General features: G+C 40.8%; 2 protein-coding genes across 3 annotated transcripts in view; one reads left to right on the forward strand and one right to left on the reverse strand.

Moving 5' to 3' along the window:
- The window catches only part of rpl38 (ribosomal protein L38), a 1,062,689-nt gene that overhangs the window by 807,676 nt on the left and 228,449 nt on the right, over positions 1–26,564 (reverse strand). The window lies entirely within an intron of this gene.
- cdc42ep4b (CDC42 effector protein (Rho GTPase binding) 4b) overlaps positions 1–26,564 on the forward strand; it is a 59,635-nt gene that overhangs the window by 25,694 nt on the left and 7,377 nt on the right. Inside the window, exon 2 of one of the 2 annotated variants that reach the window (XR_007448087.1) lies at positions 3,256–7,811. Coding sequence is in view for 1 of the 2 variants with exons in the window: in XM_049563151.1 (XP_049419108.1) it covers positions 3,441–4,439 (999 nt within the window). In the remaining variant the exon portion in view is untranslated. Of the gene's footprint in view, positions 1–3,255; positions 10,316–26,564 lie in introns of those variants that run through there. The other variant, XM_049563151.1, reaches the window with a different exon arrangement.

Below are 26,564 nucleotides of genomic sequence, written 5' to 3' on the forward strand. Positions count from 1 at the left end.
CTGGATAGAGTTCAGTTCTCTTCGGGGATGATCTCTCTTTTGAAAGAGCAGCGAACAAAAAAACAGCGCTAGCTTCTATCATCTATCAAACCCCCCTCTGTTCCCTCTAGTGGTACAGTTGCCTTTCCAATTCAATGGGTTCTTGTCAGAGATGCAAATGTTTTCATGGGTGACGTTCCTTTGCAATATTGTTGAGTGAAGCCCCCATTCATTCACTGTGGGGATACGCACACAGGCCTCGAGCGTGGGCTTCAGCTCCGGTCTGAAAACACTGAGAATGATGGGACTGCTGTCTGGCTAAAACAATTGAGACCCTTGTTAATGTCAGTAACACATGGAGCTAGTGGACTGCAGCTAGCACATAAGTGGGTGTTTAAATCTCTTCTCCACTTGCTTTAAGATCACGTTTCAAGGCTTGATTTCACTGGTGACTTGAGGACAGTTTGGTCAAAGTGCTGAAATGAGCCATTTTATTATTTTAAAAAGCCGTTGTTACACAGAGATCCTGCCATCGGGCCGCAACAAAGACCCTTCATTATGCCAGCTTTGCTTTTTTAGTGTGGGCCTCTAGTGTGACATATACACGGCGGGTGGTGCTTTCTAAACAATAACAATGGCATAACATGACAACAATCATTTACCATCCCTGTTATATGGTGGCTGATCCCATCCTCAGCCCAGAAGGTGAGGAACCCCTGGGCCTCACTGTCTTCCCAATTTGTGGACATTTGCAGTTGATGTTGTTCTTATATGAGTTAGCTGCTGACTGCTGCAAGCTATAACTACATTAACTGATTAGTCGTTAACCCATAAGTTAATCACCAACTAATTCCATAATCAATTTGAGTACATTTTTTAAAGAAAAATGTCTGCATTTTCTGATTCCAGCTTCACAAATGAATATTTTCTGGTTTCTTTGCTTCTCTGTGACAGTAAACTGAGTTTCTTGGGTTGTGGACAAAATAAGACACTGAAGGATGTTATATTGGGCTTTATGAAACACTAACGGACATTTTTCACAATTTTGTGACATTGTATAGACCAAACAACTAACTGATGATGAATTGAGAAAATAATCAACAGATTAATTGATCATGAAACTAACTGTTAGTTGCAGCCCTAGCTGCTTCTAAAATCTCTCGGCGGGTAACACATAACATGCCGTCAAAATGTCACACTCATCCCATCCTGCTGTTACTTTCATTACTTCTGCTGCTGGCTTAAAGGCGAGACAACTCGGTCCCCCTGTTTTCCAATTGTACCTTTTATAAAGAACACCAAGGCAGAATAACGGTAGCCCCTACCGTAGCCCCTTTTACACTGCCTGTTCAAGGCAGGAATGTTGCGGTGTTATTCCACATTGCTGTTAAGTACAATCGCGAAATGGGGATACAGAGTTGTCTTGCCTTTAAGGGCTCATTTATGCTCACCGTGAGTTACAGAAACAGACAGGGCCTTCTGTCCGTACTCTGCATTCATTTCATCTGTATTTCTGCACATTATCTGAAAGTTTACAGATACGAATGAAACAGAGCAGTACCACCAGAGATTGAGGAGGCAGAGTAGTGTAGTTCAAGCAAGATACAACCGTAAGATATTATGAAGAAATTTAGATATTGGCAGATTGAAACAAATCGTTAATACAGTGAAAAAAATGATCCGCCGTCACAGACCACTGCTGTCTACAACGCTGCCTCCTTTAAAGGTACAATATTATACTGTCGCCTTATTTTTGTCGTCTATTAACTCCGCCTACTAGTGCCATCTATTGGCTGTATCTATGCCATTATAAAGGATGCACTGAAGTATGAGGGTAGTGATGTTTGCAACATTTGAAATGGTCATATCTATTTTTGTACATAAAGGGAGTATAAATTAGCCTTCAGCTGACATTGGAGGTCGTATCAACATCTGTGTAAAAGGGACAGCCTGCAGGATGGGAGCAATAGATAGGACGGGTTTGACGTTTTGATGACGTGTTATGTATAAAATCCACCACTGATTTAAAAAGCAGCTGTCAGGTAAGAAGAACTAGTAGAACAGTAGCCAAAAAGTCAGCAATGTTATAGCCTATGTCACAGTAGAGGCTGATACTGACTGCTTAGCTTCCATGATGCTGGCATGCTATCAAATATCACGGTATGATGATGTAATGTTTGGTTCTGTATAAAAAAAGCAGAAGTGGCATTATGAAGGGACTTCATAGCGGCCCTGTTATGCAGTCTTTTAAGTTTTTATATGTGAAGAAAGCAGGGTGCCCTTAATGTAATGCAGCTCACCTTGATCACTGATTATCTTTAGCTCCTTTTACACAATCTATAACTTGGCCATCACCAGAGCTGGTAGACAAACGTAGGTCAAACATGGTCACTGATATGTGTTAAGTGAAAACCAGATAAAATGAAGCCGTGATAAAGAGAACTAAATACACTGTTGAAGTGTTCCAGTTTCACCTTCAAGGCTAAAGAGACAAAAGCTAAAACTGAGACAAAAACACAAAGAGCTAGCAGTGGAAGCACTTTATCTCTTGATGATAGGAAAGTTAGAACAGAATGTATCTGATCTGAATTTTCTGAGCTGTGCTGTAAGTCGATCCACGCTGAAGAAATGCTGTTCCACTTCATTCTCTTTTTTTCTCATTTCTTTTATTCCTGCCAGCTTGAACTGCTCCAGCTCCCAGTATCCTGTGTCTTGCTGGTTATGTAACAGTCAGGGGCCTAAATGGGAACTAAAGCACAGCAGAGACAGCGGACACTGCAGCCGCTTGAAAAACTGAATGTGACAGCAGCCTATTAGAGTTTTTAGAAAGAGCTAAAAATGTACCAGAAGAATTGGGCCGACACATTTAAATGGGAACTTATTTTTGCCTTGTTAAATTTCACCGGTGGTATTGGTTTTAAGTAAGGTGAAGGTGCTGCGAACTTTGTACCAGAAAGCTTTCTTTACCATTACATAACTCCCTACACAGACTCCTGCTTATAAAAGCTTTTGTTAGTTTTGAACTCAAGTGAGGCTTCGTTTTGAGACTCTGGCAACAAAAGTTTCCATACTTGATGCAGATCAGGACAGAGGGAGTTATGTGGTAGTGGGTGATGAGCAATGAATAGACAGCTCTTTAGAGAAGCATTTAAAGTGGTATGTTGCATTTTCAGCAGAATAAAATGGTGTGTGTTATTATTAATTGCTTATTTCCACATTGCCTGCCAAGGCCGTAACTACTGATGTGGTTTTAATTCTCTCTATTCTTCTTCACAGGCTGATCCACAAGATGAAACCCGAGCTGGAGGACCAGAATGGCTGCACACATTAAACACCTGGAATTATACTTTCTTTGACAACAGCTCACAGATTTGCCAGATAATTCTGGAAGGAACTCTCCTGAACTCCTGCAGAAGCTAGTTTCATTTCTCTCTGTGGATTATAAGTGACAGACTGCCATCATGCCGATTCTCAAGCAGCTGGTGAACAACTCTAACCAGTCGAAGCGGCGGTCCAGAGCTGACCTGACCGCTGAGATGATCAGCGCACCACTGGGGGACTTCCGCCACACCATGCACGTTGGCAGAGGAGGAGATGCCTTTGGGGACACTTCATTTCTTAGCACACGATCAGGGGAACCTCCCAGGGAGCCAGAGACGAAGCACGGCTCCCCGGGGTCCAAACCGGGACTGCTGTCCCGTACATTCAGGAGCAGCAAACGCTCGCAATCAGTAAACCGAGGGGACAAGTATGACTACAATATGATGGCGCCTTCTGGTGGCTCGTCCAACTATGTGAAAAACGCCATTTCCCTGCCCTACCTAAATGAGGAGGATATTAACAGAGGCAACCAGCTGCCGAAGAGTGTTTCCTCAAGCCCCATGAAGAGGCTGTCGGAGATCGAAAGCAGGCCTGTAAATGGAGCGGCAGCGATGGCGACACTGGATGCAGAGTTTGAAGAGCGGAATTTCGGCGAGCTTACAGATTTGCCTCAATCCATGCCTAAAGGAGGTGGAATGAAGCACGCAGAGTCTATGATGTCCTTCCACATTGACCTGGGGCCCTCCATGCTTGGGGACATCTTGAGCGTGATGGAGAAGAAAGGCTGGGATGAGGACGACCTTGGCTATGAAGAGGGCAAGGGCAGCGAGGGCCGTGCATCACCCTCCCTCATTCCTCACATAGATGATGACGACGCAGAAGAGCAAGCCCCTGCAAGGCCACCTCGCAGCATGTACCAGCAGAAGCCCACGGTGGATCCCTACACCCCGGAGCTACACACCAGGAACAATCACCACAACCTGGACAGCTGCTCCGTGTCCAGCTCTGGCTCTGTCACTGAGGAGAAACCTCAGTACCACCTTCATGACGGCGACACGGACAGTGCAAAGTACAGCTCGCCACGTGGGGAGGAAGATTTCACCTTCATGGATGACGACGACGATGAGATTCGAGTTTAGACTAAACTGGTACCACTGCCACGGATAGTCTCGGACACTAATGGAGAAGCTGGGAAAGGCTGCGGAGGGATTTAGAGGCAGGGCCACTTCTGCTTTAAGCTTCTTGTAGATCAGTCTAATTTCTGCACACTTTGTTCAACATCATAAATCAAACCAATTAAGCCTTATTCACCGTGCTGTAGCAAGGAGATATGAGCGGAGTGCATGCCAGAGTGCATACAGACTGGCTCTCAGAGTGGAACTCTTGACAGGTTTGGGTGTGTTGATGGTTGCTAATTTTTGCAACATCAAACTCTGAACTCATTATTATTGGGGAATTCTCCATTTTCAAATAAGACTGGCTCCTGCGTTCAAATCTTCTCCTCCTCAAAGGTGCTTTAACAATGAGCAAGCTATTGGTTATGAGCATCACACTCGTTTTAAGAAGTAAAGGGTGACCATAGGGTTAGAGGACTGTACCCCCAGCTGTCAATCACATTAATATCACATTTGGGGTGTGATGTGTGAGGTGAGGAGGGTGTACGAGTTCAGAAACCGGATGAGGACGTGTACTACAGATTCTGAACAAGGAAGGAAAAGGACAAGAAGTGAAACTCTTTCTAATCGCTGAGTGTGGAAGTGATCATGGAGCTTAATTTCCCAATGACAATGTCTTGGCATAGACACTAAATAGATAAAGTAGTTAATTACTTTTGTCCACGTCAGAGTCTAAGGGGTGATTTCTGGTATTTTTTACATTATTTGGTGTACATAGAGTATTTGGAAGTTGGTCTACAGTAGCCTGTATTTGTTAGTTTACTTTTTTGCTACTGTCTCTCTTTGGCACAAGGCGTTTTCGGACCGAACGGTTCTGGGGACTCCTGGACAGGAAGTGTCCATCCAAGGACCACACACCTTCAAGGGTTTTTTTTTCTTTTTTGTTTGCATTCGCACCACCAAGAGGAACACGTAAGTGACGTACTGTAAGCTGGCCAGTGGTTGGTATACAGGGTTCCCAAGGTCATGGAGAACTTGGAAAAGTCATGGAATTTTTTTGTTTGTCATGAAATTGTTGCAGTAATCTCAAGTGGATAACCTTCCACAAAATGTAAACTAATGGCAAATTTATTTTCTGTAGCTGTTGACGTAATGTAGCTGGGACACACTGCGTTTTGTTTACCGATGTCATTATGTTTGAATAACACTAGGCAAGTACAGAAAAAAAATTGACATGGACAATGTTGGGGGTTTGTCACTTGAGCAGTGCCAATGCGCACTTTGCTTCTGTTTTAACTGCTCTGGAAGTAGAGCATAGTAGTTTGAAGGTACGGCGCATTCTTTTCTTTCAAACAAATTAACCAACAAGCCAATCCAGAAGAAAAATTTGCTGCTCACAGTAGCCTTTGTTTCATCAGACACATATCAACTTCTTATTTGGAGATTATTGATTATGTTCCACCCCAGGAAAACTAAGTAGCAAAAGAATAACTGAGCAGGAGTTATTTTGTTGTTGCGTTCTGTTTGTGTTATATGTCGTGAAGTCATGGGTCGTTGAAAAGTCATGGAAAAGTTTCAATTTTTGTCCATGACGATTTGTGGGAGCCCTGAATTGTGTTGTATTTCCACCATCACATATGCTCACTAAAGCCTGGACTTTACTTCCTGTGTTTTCTTAAATTTTTTACAAGCTGTTGTTTGCTTTTTGTGTTGTTTACATGGCTAACAGGTTTTTCAAAATGGCAGTTGCCGGCGCTGCATTGGCTGTATTTGATCAGTCAATCTACACTTACGTCACTCATGGTTCCTCTTGTGCTGGAGGGTAACTGCTCTGACATAGGAGCTAAAAAAAGTCCCTTAAAATGATGTTCTAAGAGCTACGATTGTTCCTAGTTCCTGTGGTGCGGATATGACAAAAATGTGGGTTCTTTGAGCTATGAAAAGCTCCTCTGGTCCAAAAACGCCTTTAATCTTCATTGTTTTAACTCACAGAGAGCTGTGGTATTTATTCTTATAAGGGATGGATCATACTTAACGTGCACTGCTAGGTCTTAAAAGTTTAGAATTGGGGTCTTTCTGATGTGTTGAATTTTTTTTTTTACAAAAATTACATGGTACTACAGAGTGAGCCAACTACTTTTACTTTTACTTTTACTCAAGTAGACATAAAATTATCTTAAGTCACATCATTCCCGCTATCACTGTCACGACAAGGCTGTATTAGACGACAATGACTTCTGTTTTACAAAATCACCCGCTGCTAGTGAAGGCTTTTTTACTTGTGAATTGTCAAAAAAAGAAGGCCTTTGGTATGTGTTCTGTGTCCTGTACTTTTTAAAGACAGGACAGAAGTGGTGATTGTGGCTAATAGTGTGTTATTCTGTGTCATCACATCTCATTCCACATCATTGCTGAGGTTGGTAGGATTAGCAGGTCAGCAGAGAGGCATAAACACGTTTGAAGGGGAGTTGTTGCAGTAGACAAATTGTTATATTAAAATTAATAGTTATGGCTCTTCCCAAAACTCTCTCCAGACATGTGTTCAGACTCGTCTCTAAGGGCAGAGAAAGGAAGTGAAAACATGTTCAAAGTGTTATTAGAGCGCAGCTACTTAATAGATGGGCATCAGGTATGTCTCGGGGCAGTGAAAGCGGCGGATATTTCCTGAACTGGCCCCACAAGTGATACTATCCACCTCCTCCACACAACCCAAATCACACAGTAGGAACAGATGATTAAATCAACCCATCATCTGGCCTTTCCCTGTCTACTCATTAAATGTGCTGGATTATTGGCCCCCAACCAGCTGGAACTGCTCCAGAAACAGCAGGGTCAGGAACAGACAGGTGGGCTGTTTCTCTTTGGCTTTTTTTGTGTTTATGCTTTTACAGTGCGCGCTCGCTCAGTCGGCTCCTCCAGGTTACTTTCAGTTCTAAGTAAGGCCAAAAGAGGTGTACTCTCCTCTCCGATATCCCATGATTAATGTCTGACCTTTTTTTTTTAGTTGGTGTTAGAAAACTAATTGCCAGGTTTGACGAATGGGAGCTTTGAATTTCCTGTTGTGGCACTGATGCAGGGGTGTGTACACAGAATCAGGATGCTGTGCCATTCTGCCTCGGGCTATTGTAATGTTTTGGAAACACATCTACATGAACAGACTGAGAGAAGTTCTGAAATTAAAGGGATAGTTCAGATCTTTTGAAGTGGGGTCATATGAGGTATCCACAGTTAGTGTATTACATACAGTAGATGTCAGTGTCGCCTCACAGCAAGAGTGTTCCTGGTTTGAACCCAGGGTGCGGGAGCCCTTCTGTGCAGAGTTTGCATGTTCTCCCCGTGTCAGCGTGGGTTTTCTCCAGGTACTCCAGCTTCCTCCCACAGTCCAAAGACATGCAGGTTAATTGGTGACTCTAAATTGTCTGTAGGTGTGAATGTGAGTGTGAATGGTTGTCTGTCTCAGGGATCATGTTAACCGGATATTCTCGGTCATTGACCGGTTTTTTACAACAATGACCGGAAAATCTGAAGGCCGTTGGTCATTTTGACCGGTTGCAATTACCACCCCTGCCCACTTGGTGGTGGAGTGCACAGTACTGCAGAGAAAAAGTCATCATCTGCTTCATGTAGCGTTGTTGACATAACGCCCTGGACACACCGGACGCGGAACCGAAGCACGGTGCCCAGCAGCAGAGGCAGTTCTCAGTCAGTGCCCATGTTAACCTATCTGACTGTCCACACAGTCTGCTGAGCAGAGCAGAGCGCCCGCGGACTAAAGGCAGCGCTTCAGTTCGGCGTCTGGTCTATTTTTCACGGGAGCTGCGAGCGCTTCTGTCTGGATCGTGCAGCTCGTACCAAACAGGAAGTCTGACACAGAAAAGATGAGAGAATCCAGACAATTTTCAAAATAAAATAACAACAGCACGCACTGAGGAACGTGAGCCTACAGGCATAACTACATAACGCCCTGGACACACTGGACGCGTTAGTGACATGTTAGTGCCGTCCGGTGTGTCCAGGGCAAAGCCTAATGGCACGGGTGTGTGGATGTCTGTTCATCTTTTCGTGCATGCCCTTATTAATGCACACTTTATAACTTGCTTGTTGGATTTATTAAAAACGAAGGAATTAAAACTAAATGTCTTTGAATATCTTCTAAAATCTTGAATATCTAAAAACGAAAATTAAAATGACCGGTAAAAATAGATTATGACCGGATTTTTATGACCCTGTCGGTCAAATGAACGGCAACGAAAAAGTCTAGCGCAACGTCTGGTCTGTCTCTATGTGTCAGCCCTGTGATAGTTTTGTGACCTGTCCAGGGTGTACCCTGCCTCTCACCTAGTGTCAGCTAGGATAGGCTCCAGCCCCCTGTGACCCCTAACAGGTTATGGAAAATGAATGAATAAATGAATATACCTTGCTGTCAGACAGCGTTTCCTTTCAGGGAACTGAAGCCGTTACATAACTGTCTTCAAAGCCAGACTCAATTGAGAAAAACCATGAATTAACATCGCTGAACGGAGCTGCTGATCTACCTCTGGCTTGGTCAGTTTTTGTTTGTTATTGTGTGACTTTAGTGTTTAAAGTAGTTTGTTTAACATGAACAGTTTGTATTCAACAAAGTCACACAGTAACACAAACGAACTGATCGAGGTGGCAGTAGACCAACATCTCCAGGGTTCAGCGAGCCAAAATTACTGTTTTTGTCAATAGAGTCTGGTGGCTTTGACGAGAAAATAGATGGGGAACTGAAGCCGTTACATTGCTCTCTTCAAAGTCAGACTTCATTTTTAGATTATTTTTTTTTTCGGTGGCAAAAATATATTTTGCTGTTGCCCCCATCCACAGCAGTACATTGCTTAGCTTCTGTAGACTCCTGCCTGCTTCTTCAAACTGGGGGCGCGTTGACTGACATCTACTGTATTTAATACACTGACTTTGGATGAGCACCTCATACAACCCCACTTCAAAAAATCCGAACCACCCCTTTAAAAGCGATCTGGAGGAAACTGCCAAGTATGTTCTAATTATGTTATTTGGGTAACGTTAGCAGGATGTTTGATCTTGTTTCTTTTTTATTTACTTATGTATAGAAATGCAGTAAGATAAGAGTCAGAACTTTTTCATGTTTTGATGTAAATGGGCCAAACTTTAAGATGTCTCTTAGCTTCTTATTGTGAATTGTGTGGTTTGTGGATTGTTTGGGCAGCTGCAATCCTTCATGTTCATCACTAAGAAATGGACACTATAAAAAAAAGAAGAAGAAGAAAAACACTCCTTATCTGCTGTTGTTTTAATCAAGTAATGTAAATATAATTTGTGCCATCGATGATTACAGTAAACAATCTTTGTTATCGGCAGTGAGACTCTGTGGTACTAGCATGAGAACCAGAGGAATGTTAGCGGCTCCAACACTAAATAGCACAGCTGCGGCCAAAGTGTACTTGCAAGTGAATTTGGAAGTGGTAAATAGAGAATCATGGGAAAGTATACTAAATTACACTAAAATACTTTATTGTAAATGTCTTAACTTTCTGGCGTTTGCTGTGTTGCTGTTGGGAACTCCTAAGTAGGCCAGAATAAACCATATAAAGGAATTTGCAAATACTCTGTGCCCCAGGTCTGCTTAAAAGTTTCCCGTGCCCTGACAGCTGCGGTTTGGTGAGTGGCAAAAAAAGATAAGGACTGCGAAAAAACAACTGGCTCAAAGTTCTGCTGTTGAATGTTTTCTCTTTTTTTTTCTATTCAGTGGCTGTAGTGTTATGCCAAGTATGTACTGTTTTCCTTTCCTACTCCTTATTCTGGTTTTACAGTATATTAATATATTTACCTTCCTCACTTTCCTTTCTTTGAAATAACATCTATATTTTTCAATAAAAGAGAAAGCTGGTAATCTTTAACTACGGCTCAGCTGTTTCTGTTTCATCTCCGTGAGCCTGTCACCGCAGGAGGCTGCCTCATTTTCAAACTCTTCTGCAAGTTTATTCGCATTCTGCTTCCAGAGCACTCACTGAAATCTGACCTTCAAGTAGACCCAAGAATTTTTACTGAGGGAGCTGCTTAAAGAGTTCCAGCCACATTCACGGTTTAACAAACGCCCACTCGGAGTGGATTATTCTACATAAATAGCCCTGAAATGAAAGATAAAACCTTGTTTAAAAGATTCCACATTACGGGCAAGATGAGTCTTGTTAGCTAATTAGAGCCCTCCAGGCTGACATTGATTTTAACAGGCTTTAGAGCTCGCTTGATGAAACATAAAGACACTTAAAACACTCAAGCATAACTTGTGTTTCATGACATGCAGGAGTAAAACTCAACATATTTTTGTATGATCCAATTCATTTTGCGTCTGCGAGGAAATGTATCTTAAGTGGTGCATCGGTGACAAACAAAGGGAGCAGTATATTAACTGTAGAGACGGAATACATCACAGCTTTTTTCCAAGAATAAATCTAACTCTTTTAATTATTCCCACACTTAACTGACATGCATGTGTTGTCACTTGGTCTGTGCCAATGTTGTGACACACGTCTCATCACCTGGAGGTTTAAGACAGTTGGAAACTTGTATGTGAGAGCGTCATGAGCTCAGGTCTAAGAATAGTAGCTGACATGAAAACAAAGAGAAAAATCCTGTTTGGATGTGAGAGATTTCTGAGACATGGCAATGGTAAAATGTAACTAAGAACATTTACTCAAATACTATACATTTTATTCTACTTTATATTTCAGAGGACAATATGACCCTGTTTTACTGCACAGCATGTGTGCGACAGCTACGGTTACTTCACGTATAAAGATTTGACATAAACACCTGATAATCTGATAAAATTTGATGCATTATTACAGACTGAACTAAAGATTCTTCTGCATAATGAATGCTTTAACGGTTAACACTTAAAGCCCTCTGAAACCTGAGCAAATTAATTTAATTAAATAAATTTATTTCAAAAACATGGGAAGGGGGTAATGAGCAACTTAAAGAATAAATGAGCCAGAAAATATGCAATAAATTAGTAAAAGAAGAAAATGACTTGGAAAGAGTGCTAAGAAATTACAATAAATCTGTAATTTTAAAATGTAATAATAATAATTATAAATATACTTTTTCCCTACTGTTTTTCTTTTTACCCTAGTTTTTAAAAAAAAAAAAAAATTAAAATCTAAATTATATATTTTTTGCCGTTTGTGGGTCATTCATTACAAAGTTGTTCACTGATTTTTTTTTTTTTCCCCATATCTTTTAAAGAAATTGCACCAATGTGCTCAGGCTTCAAAGGTCTAAATATCTATCAAAGGCGTCTGTAAGCAGCACAAGAAAAATGGTGTTGCTCCAGGTTGGTAATACTTTTGGTCCTTTTCTTTTGGTAAGATTGTTGAACCTTAACTTGCAAAAAAGCATCTTTAAATTGTGGTATTATTATTATTATTGTACTTATACTAGAATACTTCTTCCTTCACTCTCCTAAAGTTTGAGTTGCCCTTAAAGCTAAATACAAACTGAAGGGAGATGCAGTTTAGTTTTATTAAAACAAATATTTTTTCTGCTTGGTAAATCACTCTAAAGCTGCTTTATAGAATCCTTTAAAAGATAACCTTAAGTGCAAAAGTTGTTGGTTTAAATTTCAGTACTTAAGTAAACAGGAAGAACTTGTGTGCTACCACCGCCCTCTAGTGTCACTTTCATATTAATGCAAGTTAAGCTCCTGGGTTGTTTCTCTGCAGACCCAAGCTGCTGTGAGGGTGTATCAGTGTGTTCTTGGTTATATGTAATCATGCATAGTACATGTACTAACACATATAATGTGATGTGGTTTAAATAAAGGGTAGGGGGAGTTTGTTATTTAATTCCACACATCTAATTAATAAATAAAGTCCTGCAATTTTCCTGCAGTATTACATTATGGCAACAGATGGTGGTCTTACAGGGAAATATTCCACCCCCCAAATGGTCGTTTGTATATATCAACTGCTCGCCCTGTGCTATACTGAATTCATGAAGAAAGATTTGTTTTGCCTCGCATGACTCCAGTTAACAAAGAATCCAAAAACAGATGAAATTCTTGATGAATTTAAGTCATAGGGGTCTGCTCTTACAACAGGGAAGTGAACTGAAAGTGAAACGTATCTATGCTCTCTTCTTTGCTGAACACAGGAGCTGCTGGTCTACCACTGCATTCAACAGTTAGTAACAAACCCTATAAAACACCAAAGACACACTATAACACAAACTAACCAACTGATCGAGGCAGTGGTAGACCAGCAGCTCCCGTGTTCAGCAAAATAAAATTGCTGTTTTTGTCAACGGAGTCTGGCTTTGAAGAGAGTATGGGTAAAGTTTCACTTGTGATTCAGCTCTTGGTCAGTAAGGGCTGTCTGTTTGGGAAGTACTGAGCATATGACTGGGTTTGGATTATACTGCACGAGTTGTGTGAGAGCTGTAAGTGCATGTTTTGATGTAGTTTTGCTGGTGCTGAATGTGGCTCCAGTTTACTCCAGTCTTGGTTTCTCTGTTCACTGTAGACGCATGCGAGACAAACTATGTTTCCTCCACAACTCAACGTAACACAGGGTCAGCAACTGATATACAAATGGTCATTTGGGGGGGTGCAGTTTTCCATTAAGTCCAATCTATTAAATTATAATGGAAATTTAGTTTTCCAGGTGTCCATATTGCATCCATTGCCATATTTACAAAGAATTTCAGCTTACTTTATTCCCTCTTTCTACCTTGAACAGCACCATTTACATCAGGCTGTTTTGTGGCTGCTGTTGATTTGGTGCTGGGAAAAGGGATATTCTGCAAATACTCAAAGCTACAGCTGATCCCTCAGACACGTCTATAGAACAATCTATTCATGGGTTTTCAATCCTCATTCTCGCCTAATGTGAAAACAAAACACAGCTTCCACAATGTGAAAGTGTATGGGGAAATTTAAAACCACCTGCTTCATAATATGTAACTGTGAATGTTCTTTACAGAAATATCCATCTGGGAGTGCGAGGAAAAACCCTATTTTCACTGACTCATCTCAAACAAAGCCTTCTGACATTTTTCCTTTACAATTCTTTTTGTTTTATGTATGAAATATATAAACATGATACATTATGTTCCTGTAATATGTATAATGTAATATGTATAAACTCACTGGCCACTTTATTAGGTACACCTGTTCAACTAGTCATCAATGCAAATAGCTAATCAGCCAATTACGTGGCAGCAACTCAATGCATTTAGGCATGTAGACATGGTGAAGACGACCTGCTGAAGTTCAAACTGAGCATCAGAATGTGGAAGAAAGGTGATTTAAGTGACTTTGAACGCAGCATGGTTGTTGGTGCCAGAAACTGCTGATCTACTGGGATTTTCACACACAACCATCTATAGAGTTTACAGAGGATGGTCAAAAGAAGAGAAAATATCCAGTGAGCCAAAATGCCTTGTTGATGCCAGAGGTCAGAGGAGAATGGCCAGACTGGTTCAAGATGATAGAAAGGCAACAGGAAGTCAAATAAGCACTGGTTCCAACCAAGGTCTGCAGAAGACCATCTCTGAAGCAACAACACGTCCAACCTTGAAGCAGATGGGCTACAGCAGCAGAAGACCACACCAGGTGCCACTCCTGTCAGCTAACAACAGGATCCATCCTGCCTTGTATCAACGGTTCAGGCTGCTGCTGGTGGTGTAATGGTGTGGGGGAGATTTTCTTAGTACCAACTGAGCATGGTTTAAACACCACAGCCTACCTGAGTATTGTTGCTGACCGTGTCCATCCCTTTATGACCACAGTGTACCCATCTTCTGATGGCTACTTCCAGCAGGATAACGCACCATGTCACAAAGCTCAAATCATCTCAAACTGGTTTCTTGAACATGACAATGAGTTCACTGTACTCCAATGGCCTCCACAGTCACCAGATCTCAGTCCAATAGAGCAGCTTTGGGATGTGCTGGAACGGGAGATTCTCATCATGGATGTGCAGCCAACAAATCTGCAGCAACTGGACCAAAATCTCTGAGGAATGTTTCCAGCACCTTGTTGAATCTGTGCCACAAAGAATTAAGGCAGCTCTGAAGACAAAAGGGGTCCAACCTGGTACTAGCAAGGTGTTCCTGATAAAGTGGCCTGTGACTGTATGTATAATTACTTTATATTTTGGCCAGAATGCTATAGTTATTTTAGTTGCTTCTCATCTCTCCAGAACACTCACAACAGTATTCTTTTTTATGGATTGCCAGAATAAAGAGCAACATTCATTTCCCCCTGTATACATTATCCAAAAGTAAAGCCACCAAATGTTTCCTAATCGGCAATTACACTAATACCCTACCCTTATGGCTTGTCATTTGCACAATACAGCTAAATAAAAGCATACAAAATGTATTTGCATGGACAGCTAAGAGGATTTCTAAATTGTGCTTTCAGTAATGTATCTTCTTTGTCTCAGTCTGGAGGAGGACAAATAGCTGGATCAGAATGGTGACTCACTGGAGCGACCACGTGGAACAGTCTGTGTTATTGCCAGTGAGATGAAATATCCTACTAAAAAATTAATGTCTGTGTGCTGTGCTGTAAATATTTACCCTGCTTTTCCTCTTGTCTGATGTTCTCCATCTACTTTACAGCATCATGTCCTGAATTAATCAACTGTAGAGCTATAAAAGAAACTCTTACAAAATCGTCTTCAAATACTGTTCTACAATATAGGCTTTAAAGGGACACTTCATCCCCAAATCATTTTTCTCCTATACCTGTAGTGCTATTTATCAGTCTAAATTGTTTTGGTGTGAGTTGAAGAGTGTTGGAGATATCAGTTGCAGAAATGTCTGCCTTCTACTAGATGGTACTCGACTTGTGGTGCTCAAAGTACCCAAAAAAAAAAAAAAAATTGAAAAACTCAACAGCAATGTCTCTTTCCAGAAATCATGACCCAGTTACTCAAGATAATCCACAGACCTTATTGTGAGCAGTTTCATGTAGGAACTATTTTCTTTCTACCAAACTACACCCACCAACCATATTACCACGCAGAGGGAAGCATGCATCTACTCATGGACGAGAGGCTTGACTCATGACAGCCTGAGATGTAAACATCAATGATGTCCTCCTTGGCTGAGCTAGCAGTAGATGTGTACCGCCTACTGCACGATCAGTTCTTCAAATGTATTTTAGTAACGACCAGAGAAAACTTTATTTCCATTTGGCAGTATGGCTCTGCTCTGGGGCCTCTCTGCCCTTCCACATGCCTACAAGGAAAGCTTCAAGGCAGCAAGAGCACACCTCTCTGCCCTTACATGTTCAAAGGAGGAAAGCCTAAGGTGGAGAGAGCACACTTCTCTGCCCTTCCGTGTGCAAACGAGGAAAGCCTGAGGCAGAAATAACAAACCTTTCTGCCCTTCCATGCGCTGATGTGTAAATCCTGAGCCAGGGAGAGCAGCAGCAAAGACCCCGAGGGAACAGGACAGAGCAGCATCAATGACAAACAGAAATGACATTGATAAGTCAGACACAGCATGAAAAGGAGGAGCTGGGGAGGAGGCAGGTTGCAAAGCAGCTTGCAGAGGAAGCAGCAAGAGTAGGCAGGCCAGAGCAGTTTAAATAGGGCGACCTGAATGAGTTTCGCCAATTGGTTGTATAGAAAGGAATCATGTGATCTATCAGCTGACTCCCTTCCATCAATCAGCCGCTCCATCAGTTGATTGGACTGTTTGAGATCAGCTGATGTAGCTGGAATGTGAGCTGAGCTTAACATCATGTCCTGCGTGCACTAACGCTATGCTCAATTTTTGTGGCGCTTCAAGAACCACAAGCCAAGGGCCATCTAGTTCCATTAAACTGGAGAGAAGGCAAACATCTCTATGGCCGATATCTCCAACACTAGGCAACTCACACCAAAACAATCTGGACTAATAAACAGCACTACAGGTAAAAATGGGTTTTTGATTTGGGTTTGAAGTGTCCCTTTAAGTCGTTTCAACCCTAGCTAGAACTATCACATTTGGGAGCTTGTGATACGTAGTCTTTGTTGAGACTGCCACCATTATAATACTGGAGTCCTGTGTTTACTCTTGAGGCATTCTCAGAACCCATCGGCTGTATTCGGCGTCTGACTTCCGGCAGATGGCGACACAGCCTCTGGGGGCAGATCCCCGATTTTTTTGGCATTCTGGTTTGATTTGGGCGGAGGAGGCGAATTTCCGTTTCTGACTTCCATTTATATATAAGTAAATATGCTGAACCATTGCGATGGATTCAGAGTTTGCAGTGACGTCAATTATGTTCCGCCTCGTTAGTTCACCGCACGGACCGTTTAACCTGGCAACAACTGCAGCCGGCTCAAACGTGATTGGTCAATATCACGCGGACTACAAACAGCCTACAACCGGAAACCAGGGCTCTTCCGCTCTTCTTCCGGAGGCAAGATCTCCGGGGTTTGCCTACAGACTCTACATTCACTGAATGTAGAGTCTGTATATAGAGGCTACTCTTGAGGTTGTACTTTTGCTATAGTAAGCCTGATTTACAAGATCCCTTTGAGGTATCTGAGACCTAGAAGACAGAAAGAGCGTCAACCTCTCCATCAGAAATCATTGTCTAATGAAGAGCGTGATGCTCAAACCTCACCTCATTGGTAATTTAAAAAAACATTCATGGGTGCATTGACTATTGTCTATGTTCCTTCTGTGTTCCTCTGTCCAGCACCAGGTATTCATCGTCTGGATGTGTGTGCTTTTATTTTTAAAGATATTTTTTGGGCATTTTTAAGCCTTTAATTGATAGGACAGACAAGTGTGAAAGGAGGAGAGAGAGAGGGAGTGACATGCAGCAAAGGGCCACAGGCTGGATTCAAACCCGGGCCGCTGCGGCAACAGCCTTGTACATGGGGCTCCTGCTCTACCACCAAGCCACCGACGCCCCAGGATGTGTATGCTTTTGGAAACCTTTTTGTATCAAAAACATTTCATAATACAGTCTCAATGACTGCTCAATACAGGCATCTTATTTTCAATTCATGTATGTATTTAAATTATATTTGGGACTAAAGGTAATTGTTTGCCATTTGAACTGCATTTATTTGGTTTTAAATGAAAATTTACAACAAATACACTAAAAAACAAAGCAGTTAGGTTGACACATATACCTAAAATTTAATAACAGTAGCCACTAAGATGTGTATTTAAACTGCTTTGTAAGTCTGTCTGCTTCATAAGTCTGCATGCATATTCTATGGATTTTGATTTCAATTTGTCATGGTTGAGCAAAGTGACCTGGTTCCCTCCAAGACCACAAGAAAAAGACAATGAGCAACTTTATAAGAGATAACCACAAAATAGCAAGAAATGAGTGAAAGTTAAAGGAAAAAAAAGAAGTAAAAAACAAAAACCAACAAGGAAATGACCTGGAAAAGTGCTTAATATATTTACTGTATATATAGAGAGAGAGAAAGAGAGATTTTTTTTCCTGTAATGTTTTAAAATATAATTATAACAATTATAAATACATTTTTCTTGGCATTTTTTCCTTTTTTAATTATTATTTTCTACTCTTTTTTTGCTAGGCATGTTTTGCAATTTTCTTGCAATTTGCGGGATATGTCATGCCAAGTTGCTCATTGCTTTTTTTTCCCCCACGTCTTTTTTTTAAAATTAGAAATCAAACCAATTTGCTCAGGTTTCAAGGGTTGAAATTCTTGTGAAAGGCATTTGAATGCAGCACAAGAAAACTGATATCTATCCAGGTTTGAAAGGGTTAAATGTTTTGATTACATTAAAATGAGAAAAGGTTTGAATGCAAAGGGGAAAAAAGATTTTAGGTGATGCAGCAATTTGCACTTCATTGTATTTACAATGTCTATGTGTGACCAGCAGATGGAGCTAGACACTTCTTCTTCAACCAGCACTATGGCTCTATGGGTAGCGCTTCCTATGGCATCTAAAGCATGACACTATACATGTGTGCATGCAGGTGTGATTTTTTTTTATATTACTTTCTGCAGCTGTTGATCACAGCTTTAAGAAAGAATGATAAAAGAGTATGGATCATAATATGTTGGGACTAATTTCCAGTGGTCACTTTCTAAACTGCTGATTCCACCTAATTCCATCTTATTTACTGGTGTGATTGCTGTGATTAACCCATCAGAGCTTCAGTATTGTTTCAGCTGTTAGACCCTCATCATAATTCTCACCAATCAACTTTAAATTACGTTCTCACAATGCCAGCAACAAACGTTTCAAAACCAAATGACGACATGAAATGTTGTGTTAAATGAGTCAGTTTTTAATTTCGTTGGCATTCCTCAAGTTAATTTTTCATCTGACCTCTTCTGCTTTTCTTGGAGCAAAAGCATGACTACAATCAGAATCAAGGCTGACATTTTTCTTCAATGTCCTCACAAGACATTTACCATTAAATAATTGTTTGCAGGTGTTAAGAGATTCCTCTGTTGTGAAGGTCATCTCGGCACTGCACACGTTCATCATCTCATCTGCTCTTGGCTGTGCACTTGTACGTCAGATGTTTACACAAACTTGTACACAGATTGGTATTTATTTTACATAAGCAATGTGTGAAATCAAAGAGCTGTGAAGGACTCCATGGAATACAAACTATGAGCTGTTTAATAAGAAAAATCACTGATGCTGGAAAATGTTTGCTTCAGCTTTAATGATTCATATCACAAGTTCTCTTTGGACTTCTTCTGCAAAATTGATATGTTGCGCATGGATAATTGAGCAATGCCATGAGTTTAACAGATACTGCATCAATCAAAACTACTTTAAATGACTGACAAATGACTTCTTAGGGCGGAACCCTAATAGTCAACCAAACATTGGTTGACCAGAGAGGTCATTAGTTGGCAAGATTTCAGTGGTTGCTTAGTCACAGAAAACAACAACCTGAAACTCTATTCAGAGCTGCACCTTGTCAAAATAAATCATGTGTGAATTTAATTTGAAAGGACAGACACAGGAAGTGTCCACGCTCAGCAGTCAGACAGCAGTCAGGTTAATTTCCAGGGCTGGTACCTGCGGTTATTCCACAGGCTAGTTAATAACATGTTGGACAGGAATCCCAAAGTGTGGGATCATTTTGAGAAGGTGAAGGACGAACCCAAGGTGATATGTAAACTCATCTTCATTGGTCGACTACAAACATGACGTATCATCTGAAACATGGAAGTAGCTACATGCCCATTAGCCCACAGTGTCAACAGGCGGCTCGCTCAGTGTGTGACGTGCACTTGGAGACAAAATATAGGCCTATATTAATGAAGGTTCATTAGTATGGTTTGTATTTCTCTGTAATGTAGCACAGTGTAAATCATATAAATATATCAAAATATATCATTTAATAATTAAATTAATATCATAAACATGCAGGCGACTAGTCGACTAATGGCCCTAAATGACGACTATTGTTCGACTAGGAAAATTCTTAGTCAAGGGCATCACTGACTTGGCAAAGGCTGATTTAAATCAGCATCTGGTGCTGGGTGAGTTGTAATTTTGGAGGGTAAGGATTACAGATCAGGAGAACATCTTATGTTGAGTCCTTAAATGTAGCATCACTTAAATGCACCTTTGAACAAACAGTGAAAATCTTTCCCAGACCTATCACCAATCATTTTCATCCTTTGTTTAGTCTCAGCAGGTGTGTAATTCCTTGTAATCCATAATTTTATCCGGTAATGAGACCAAATTGTCTCCACAAGCGAGCAGTAAAGACAACTTGTCTATACTGTGTAACTCATGTGCACGCAAAGCGGTAAAAATAAGAGAAAAAGAAACCCATATATGTTGGCTCATGTTGTGCTTCCCTGAGGCTAATGCATACATGTGATACAATAATGGGCATATGATTTAAAAAAAACAATCTATATGTGGACACGTCAGGGAGTTGCCATGCAGAGATTGCAGCGTGGGCTGAGTAAAACAAACCAGGTTCAAGTAAAGACCATCACTGAGGGGTCTGAAGCCAACCACACGCACCTCAAACACTTAAATATTTAGTTTAGTTGAGCCGAGCCAGTCAATTAATCTTTTCTCATGAGAGAGCGGTCAAACAAACCAAGATGAGTGCATAATGAAGCCGGGCCCTTAATGAGTGTGAGCGTATGTGGTGTTGTGATTGAGCTTACTGCAAAGGACATCCAAACAGTGACTGACAACATGAAGGAGAGATGTTTTACAGGAGAGACCAGAGCTCTGAATATGTCGTGTTTATAACCTCCGCTGACATATAAGTTGATTTTGAAAGCTGTTTGAAATTATCCATCAAGTCCAGGCCCAAGGTCTGACACTCATAAATTATAATTAATGAGTCTGGCAGGTGTTTTTTTTCTCAGACGTTCCCAGTCGTTTTCAGCTGAGCAAAGCACATTTAAGTGAAGGGATAACAGCCGCACATTAAGGGCTTTCAGTGGAAGAATAATAGAAGTTCGGAAATGGCCCCCTCGTCTAGGTTAGAGTGCTTGGATGAAGCTTTTTTTTTTTCTAGCTCTGGATATTTTTGAGTGGGCGTCAAGCTCTAGGAACCCTCAAACCGACGGAAAAACAAGGCGGGAATATTTTCAGCACTGATGGAAGTTTGTCCAGGTGGCACTATTAATTGCTGACCTCCTGTTTTTACCTTCGTATTTCAAATGTTGGGTAGTGTAAAAGGGACCAACCTTCTGGTCTTTCATCGTGGGTGTTAACTGCCGATGCTCTTCGTGGTGCAACTCAGCATTGATGAATGGGAGTCGGTGTCAGCAGCAAAAGGTGCAGGTCAGGGTCACTGCAGAAACAAAAATAAATTTGAATTAAACATTGAATCAATTATGTATCAAATACAACGAATTCAACACTAGCTATTAGAAAACAGAGGGCTGAAATGAGACATAATGAGCATGGCAAAGGTATCGCAAAAATTAATTTGTGCTCCAAAAAAGCATAGACCAGCTGTCAACTTAGTCACATTATCTGTTATGGCAGGAAAAAAAACAATATCACCAGTGTAAGATAAACATTAGGTCCCCATAGGACGTATGTGATACCAGCTCTAAGGTCGTGCCTTGCGCATATTAGTATTAGCATTACATCCAAGTCACAGTAATAAGTATCCATTTGTCTAAAAGATAAATACTCGTTAATATTTGACTCAGAAGGTTGTTTCAAAGACATAAAGTTTGACCTGTTTCCCAAGTTGTGACTATGTTTCCGAACCCAAACAAAGATGGTAGCCAGTGGCAACCTGGAGTCTAATCTAATCAGCTCATCCTTGAGTCCAAGTGGACATTTGTGCCAAATCTGAAGAAATGCACTCAAGGCATTCTTAAAATATAGCTTTCACAAGAATGAGACAGATGCAAGGTCACAGTGACCTTTACATTTGACCACCAAAATCTAATTAGCTCATCCTTGGGTCAAAGTGGATGTTTGTGCCAAGTTAGAAAAAAAAGGTCCAAGGTGTTTTTGAGATATCACAATCACAAGAAAAGGACGAATAAGGTCACAGTGACTGTGACCTTGACCTTTGACCATTAAAATCTAATTAGCTCATCTGTGACTCCAAGTGGATGTTAGTGCCCCCCCCAAAAAATCCTTCAAAGTGTTCTTGAGATATAACATTCACGAGAATGAGATGGACAAGGTCACAGTGACCTCGACCTTCAACCACTGAAATCTAATCAAATCGTTTTTGAATCATTGAGTCCAAGTGGACATTTGTGCCTAAATCTGAGGAAATGCCATCGAGGTCTTCCTAAAATATGGCTCTCACAATAATGAGATGGATGCAAGGTCACAGTGACCTTGACATTTGACCACCAAAATCTAGTCAGTTTATCCTTGAGTCCAAGTGAAAGTTATGACCAAATGAAAAAAAAAAAAAACATACTCAACCCCTCACAAGAATGAGACAGACAGACAACCAGAAAACAATGCCTCTCGCCATGGTTGCCGCCGTCATGGAGGCAATAAAAAGAGAATATACAGTAAAAGCACCAACAAGTTGTGGAGTAGATAAAAAAAAATGTCCATATTTGTTTGGTCTCAGATGTGACAAAAGACTGGATGTCACAATGTCACTTAAACTGCTGCTTTGGTCTCAGATGTGACAAAAGACCGGATGTCACAATGTCACTTAAACTGCTGCTGCTGTGAAACTGTGCCAGTACGGGTTGCCCCTGCAACATCATAACGCCCAACTGAAACCAACTGCTGCTGACAAAACAATGAGGTTTCAGCAACATTATACAAACAATCACAACCAGCAAAACATATAAACAGCCAGGGGTAATCCAAATGTGCCCTCTGCAGTCCTGTATATGTATCTGTCATGATAGACCAACAAGACATTTCTCCAAATATTTTATTCATTAGTCGATTTGTTTGATATGCAACTCTGTTGAGTATAATCTAACAACACAGACTTCCATTCAAACACGGTAAAATGTCTCAAGAGGAATTATGTCTCGCTATCAAGTCAACTAGGATGCATGCGCCTGTGAAAAATATCGAATAAAATGTCTCGTGTCTGCCTTTTAATGTAATTGAGGAAGAGGGAATGGATATGCTAGATGAAAACTGTTGACAGTGTCTTCGCTTGGACTGAATCCAAAGAACAGCCGAGCTCACAGGAAGTATGTGATATTGTGTACAGTGTGGCCTTGGATACTGCTCTGCTCTGGAATTCATGGAGTAGTGCTGGATGTGATTATAATAATGGCACTTGGTAATGTGGTGAACGTTGGTATGTTGGATATAAAGGACCTTGTTTCAGTAAACGTTACTGTGTAAAGCCTTTTGTATTCATCACGTTCACGCAGCGCTGGTATTTCTGAAAGGAAATATTGTTCCTAGTTGTTATGATAAGTGTTTTATTTTGGAGTGAATAAATTCCAGGGTCTACAAAATTAACTTGCCCTTAAATGCAAAAAACCTTCGTAGTAATAGAGATATCACGTGATTAGACTGTGGGTGTTTTCAGGGAATGTGAGGTTGCAGAGCTCTGACATGACATAGCTTCACAACACCACACTGACCTTACACATCCTGCCTGTTACTATTGAAAAACACACGCACAATTCCTTTCTGTTTCCTCCTCGTGTTTCCTGCTGTCAGTCGAGGGGACCAGGCCGACACCCTTCTCTTCCCCCCTCTGGGATTTAACCTCATACAGGGTGGAGAAGGTCAGCTTCCTTCTCCATGAGGTGGCTCGGCGGGAGGAAGGGAGAGAGGAAGGGCACATGGCTGGCTCCATCTTCGCCCTGGGAGGAGGTGGCGGAGAGGAGACCCAAGATATTTACAGAAAACACAGGCGTAGCCCGCACATTCTCTCCCTCTGAATGAAAGAGCTTGGGTGGGGTCGAGAGGGATTTCACGACGAGACACAGAAGAGGAAATGGACTGGACGGATACTTCACTACTCCATCATCTGCACCCTCCCTTTTCCCTCTAGTGTTTATTTTTTACCAGATGTGCATGTGTATGTGGGAGGGGGGGTCGTTCCTCTGGTTTTAGCCAAAGATCCAGGATTTGAAGGGCCACAGTCCTTAAACCAAGCGGCAACCTCCGGTGCTGAAAGCCAATGTAGAAATGCCAAAAACTGCAGTTCCTGTAATGGCCACTTGAGTCTGGCTCCAAAAGCGAATTAATTCCCATAGACCCTTTTAGGGCTGACGTCACAATGACTTCAGTTTGTTAGCTGGAGGCAAAACCTGCCTCTCCACCACAGGGCTGTAGGCTACACAGGAGTCTTAAAATGTGGTCTTGTTGTGTTACTGGGAGCCAGAATAGAAGGAGTCATGGCTCAAAACTTAAATTTGAACACATACCAGCCGCCACTGCCCGTCAACAAAAACAAAGACAACTATGGTTAAATGTGATAAAACGAAGGACTGGACGGAGGCGATCATAAAAAATGTTCACATGTACAGCACGCACTTCATATCACGTTAGGGATGAATAACGTTGGGTTAGCTCCATCCTTTCATCCAAATATGGTCACTTCTCGCTCCAAAAAATGCAAGATTGCAACGGCCTAAATGCCAAACTTGAGGCTTCAAAATGTTAGTCCACAAACCCATGGGTGACGTCACGGTGGCTACATCCACTACTTGAACAATCCATGCTTGAAACCCTGTGGACTCCAACAGGGTTCAACTCAGAGGAACCTCCATGATTGCATCACTCCCCTCATCCCTCATCCTGCATCCACTGTCCCTGATTTTATAGTTAATTAATGCCGGCTCATGGCTGCTGAGATATGGCGTAGCTTTAAAACCCAGAGTGGTTTAGCTACAACATTATCAAATAAAAAAAGCACAATTGCTAAAACCCAAGTCATTTCCTGCAGAACCACAAATGAGATGTAGAGGTAAAATCGTCTCTCGTCTGTTTTACAAGGACTGAAAGTGATACGCGAGACAGACTGTCGCCAGCGTAAAGATTCAGGTGAAAGGTCAAGTACTCGATTCACTAAATCAAATTGCTAAGATAATAGCCTAAAAGGCCACTGTCTACAATCCGCCATCGTTACACTGTAGACATGAGACAGTAAGAGAGAGACATATTGAAATTCCTCAGTATTACTGGTTAATCACACACATCTGTGACCTGTCTCTGCATCCTGGAGCTCTGCCTGAGAATTTAGTCCTCATTACATCTCCTCTGGATTTCCTGCAGGATGCAGTGCTGAATCACTGGGTTTTTCTCCAAGAGCAATTCCATCTAAAGGGCTAGACCATCATTTGATTATGTGAATTTTTCATCCTCCTCCTCCTCATCCTCCTCCTCCTCCTCCTCAGCACAGTGCAGGCCTATGAGCTAAAACAAATACTGCAATACAAAGTCAAGGAGCGTTATGTGTAAGGCAGTGAATTCTTCCTGACGACGCCTTCTTTTCTATTTCTTTTTTGTAAGTGTGCAATAAAAACTTGAAAAAGGAGCCCTTTGTGACCGTTTATAGCCTCAATTCCTAATCCCTAACATTTACTTAGCAAACCAAGCAGACCCCGTGTTGAGTGACAGCGGTCATAGCCACTGGCAGATTAATGGCCCATTAAGCCGGCCGTTCACAAACCTCCGGCTGGCCTCCTCGGTCATGCATCACCAGAAGACTGCTGGCTCTTTGGATGGTTTTGCCTGGCGGTAGAGAAAAAAGGGGCCGTCTTTAAGTGCAAAGTTACAGTTAAAAACTTTTTGACACTGGAGAGTTGGTGCAGAACAGGAAGTCTAACAAGCATTAGTGAAGGCCAGGAGAGCTGGCTAATATGGCCTATAAGTTATATCACATTATATTTAGGCTATATGGCCATACATGATAAATATCTCTGTATTTTGAAAACTCTTCTAAACTGTACTACAGACTACTAAAATGGTAAACAACTAAATACAGTACTGTTACAATAAAGTTAATAAAGCACAACTGTAACAAAGTTAAATAAAATATTGTTACAATGAAATTAGATGAAATACTTTTACAACAAATAAAATTAAAGTACTGTTATACTGAAGTTAAATAAAGTATTGTCATGATAAATAAACTCAAATAAAGTAGTGTTACAATACATAAAGTAAAAAAAAAACTACTATTACAATAAAATTTAATAAAGTACTGTTATAGTCAAGTTAGATAAAGCACTGTTAAAATAAAGTTAAATAAAGTAGTGTTATCAGAAAGTTAAATTAAGTACTGTTGACATAAATAAAGTTAAATAAAGTACAGTTATACTAAAGTTAAATTAAGTACTGCTAAAATAATGTTAAATACAGCATTATTACAATAAAGTTAAATAAAGTATTGTTGACATAAATAAAGTTAAATAAAGTACAGTTATAAAGTTAAATAAAGTACTGTTACAATAAAGTTGAATAAAGTTATGTTATAATAAAGTTAAATAAAGTATTATTACAATAAAGTTAAATAAAGTATGGTTCTAAAATAGTTAAATGAAGTACTGTTACAATAAAGTTAAATAAAGTATTATTACAATAAATGTAAAGTATGGTTCTAATAAAGCCAAACGAAGTATTGTTACAATAAAGTTAAATAAAGTACTGTTACAATAAAGTTGAATAAAGTTATGTTATAATAAAGTTAAATGAAGTACTGTTAAAATAAAGTTCAATGAAGTATTATTACAATAAAGTTAAAGTACG

The sequence above is a fragment of the Epinephelus fuscoguttatus genome, linkage group LG20 (assembly GCF_011397635.1).
Source record: "Epinephelus fuscoguttatus linkage group LG20, E.fuscoguttatus.final_Chr_v1".
Classification (NCBI taxonomy): Eukaryota; Metazoa; Chordata; class Actinopteri; order Perciformes; family Serranidae; genus Epinephelus; species Epinephelus fuscoguttatus.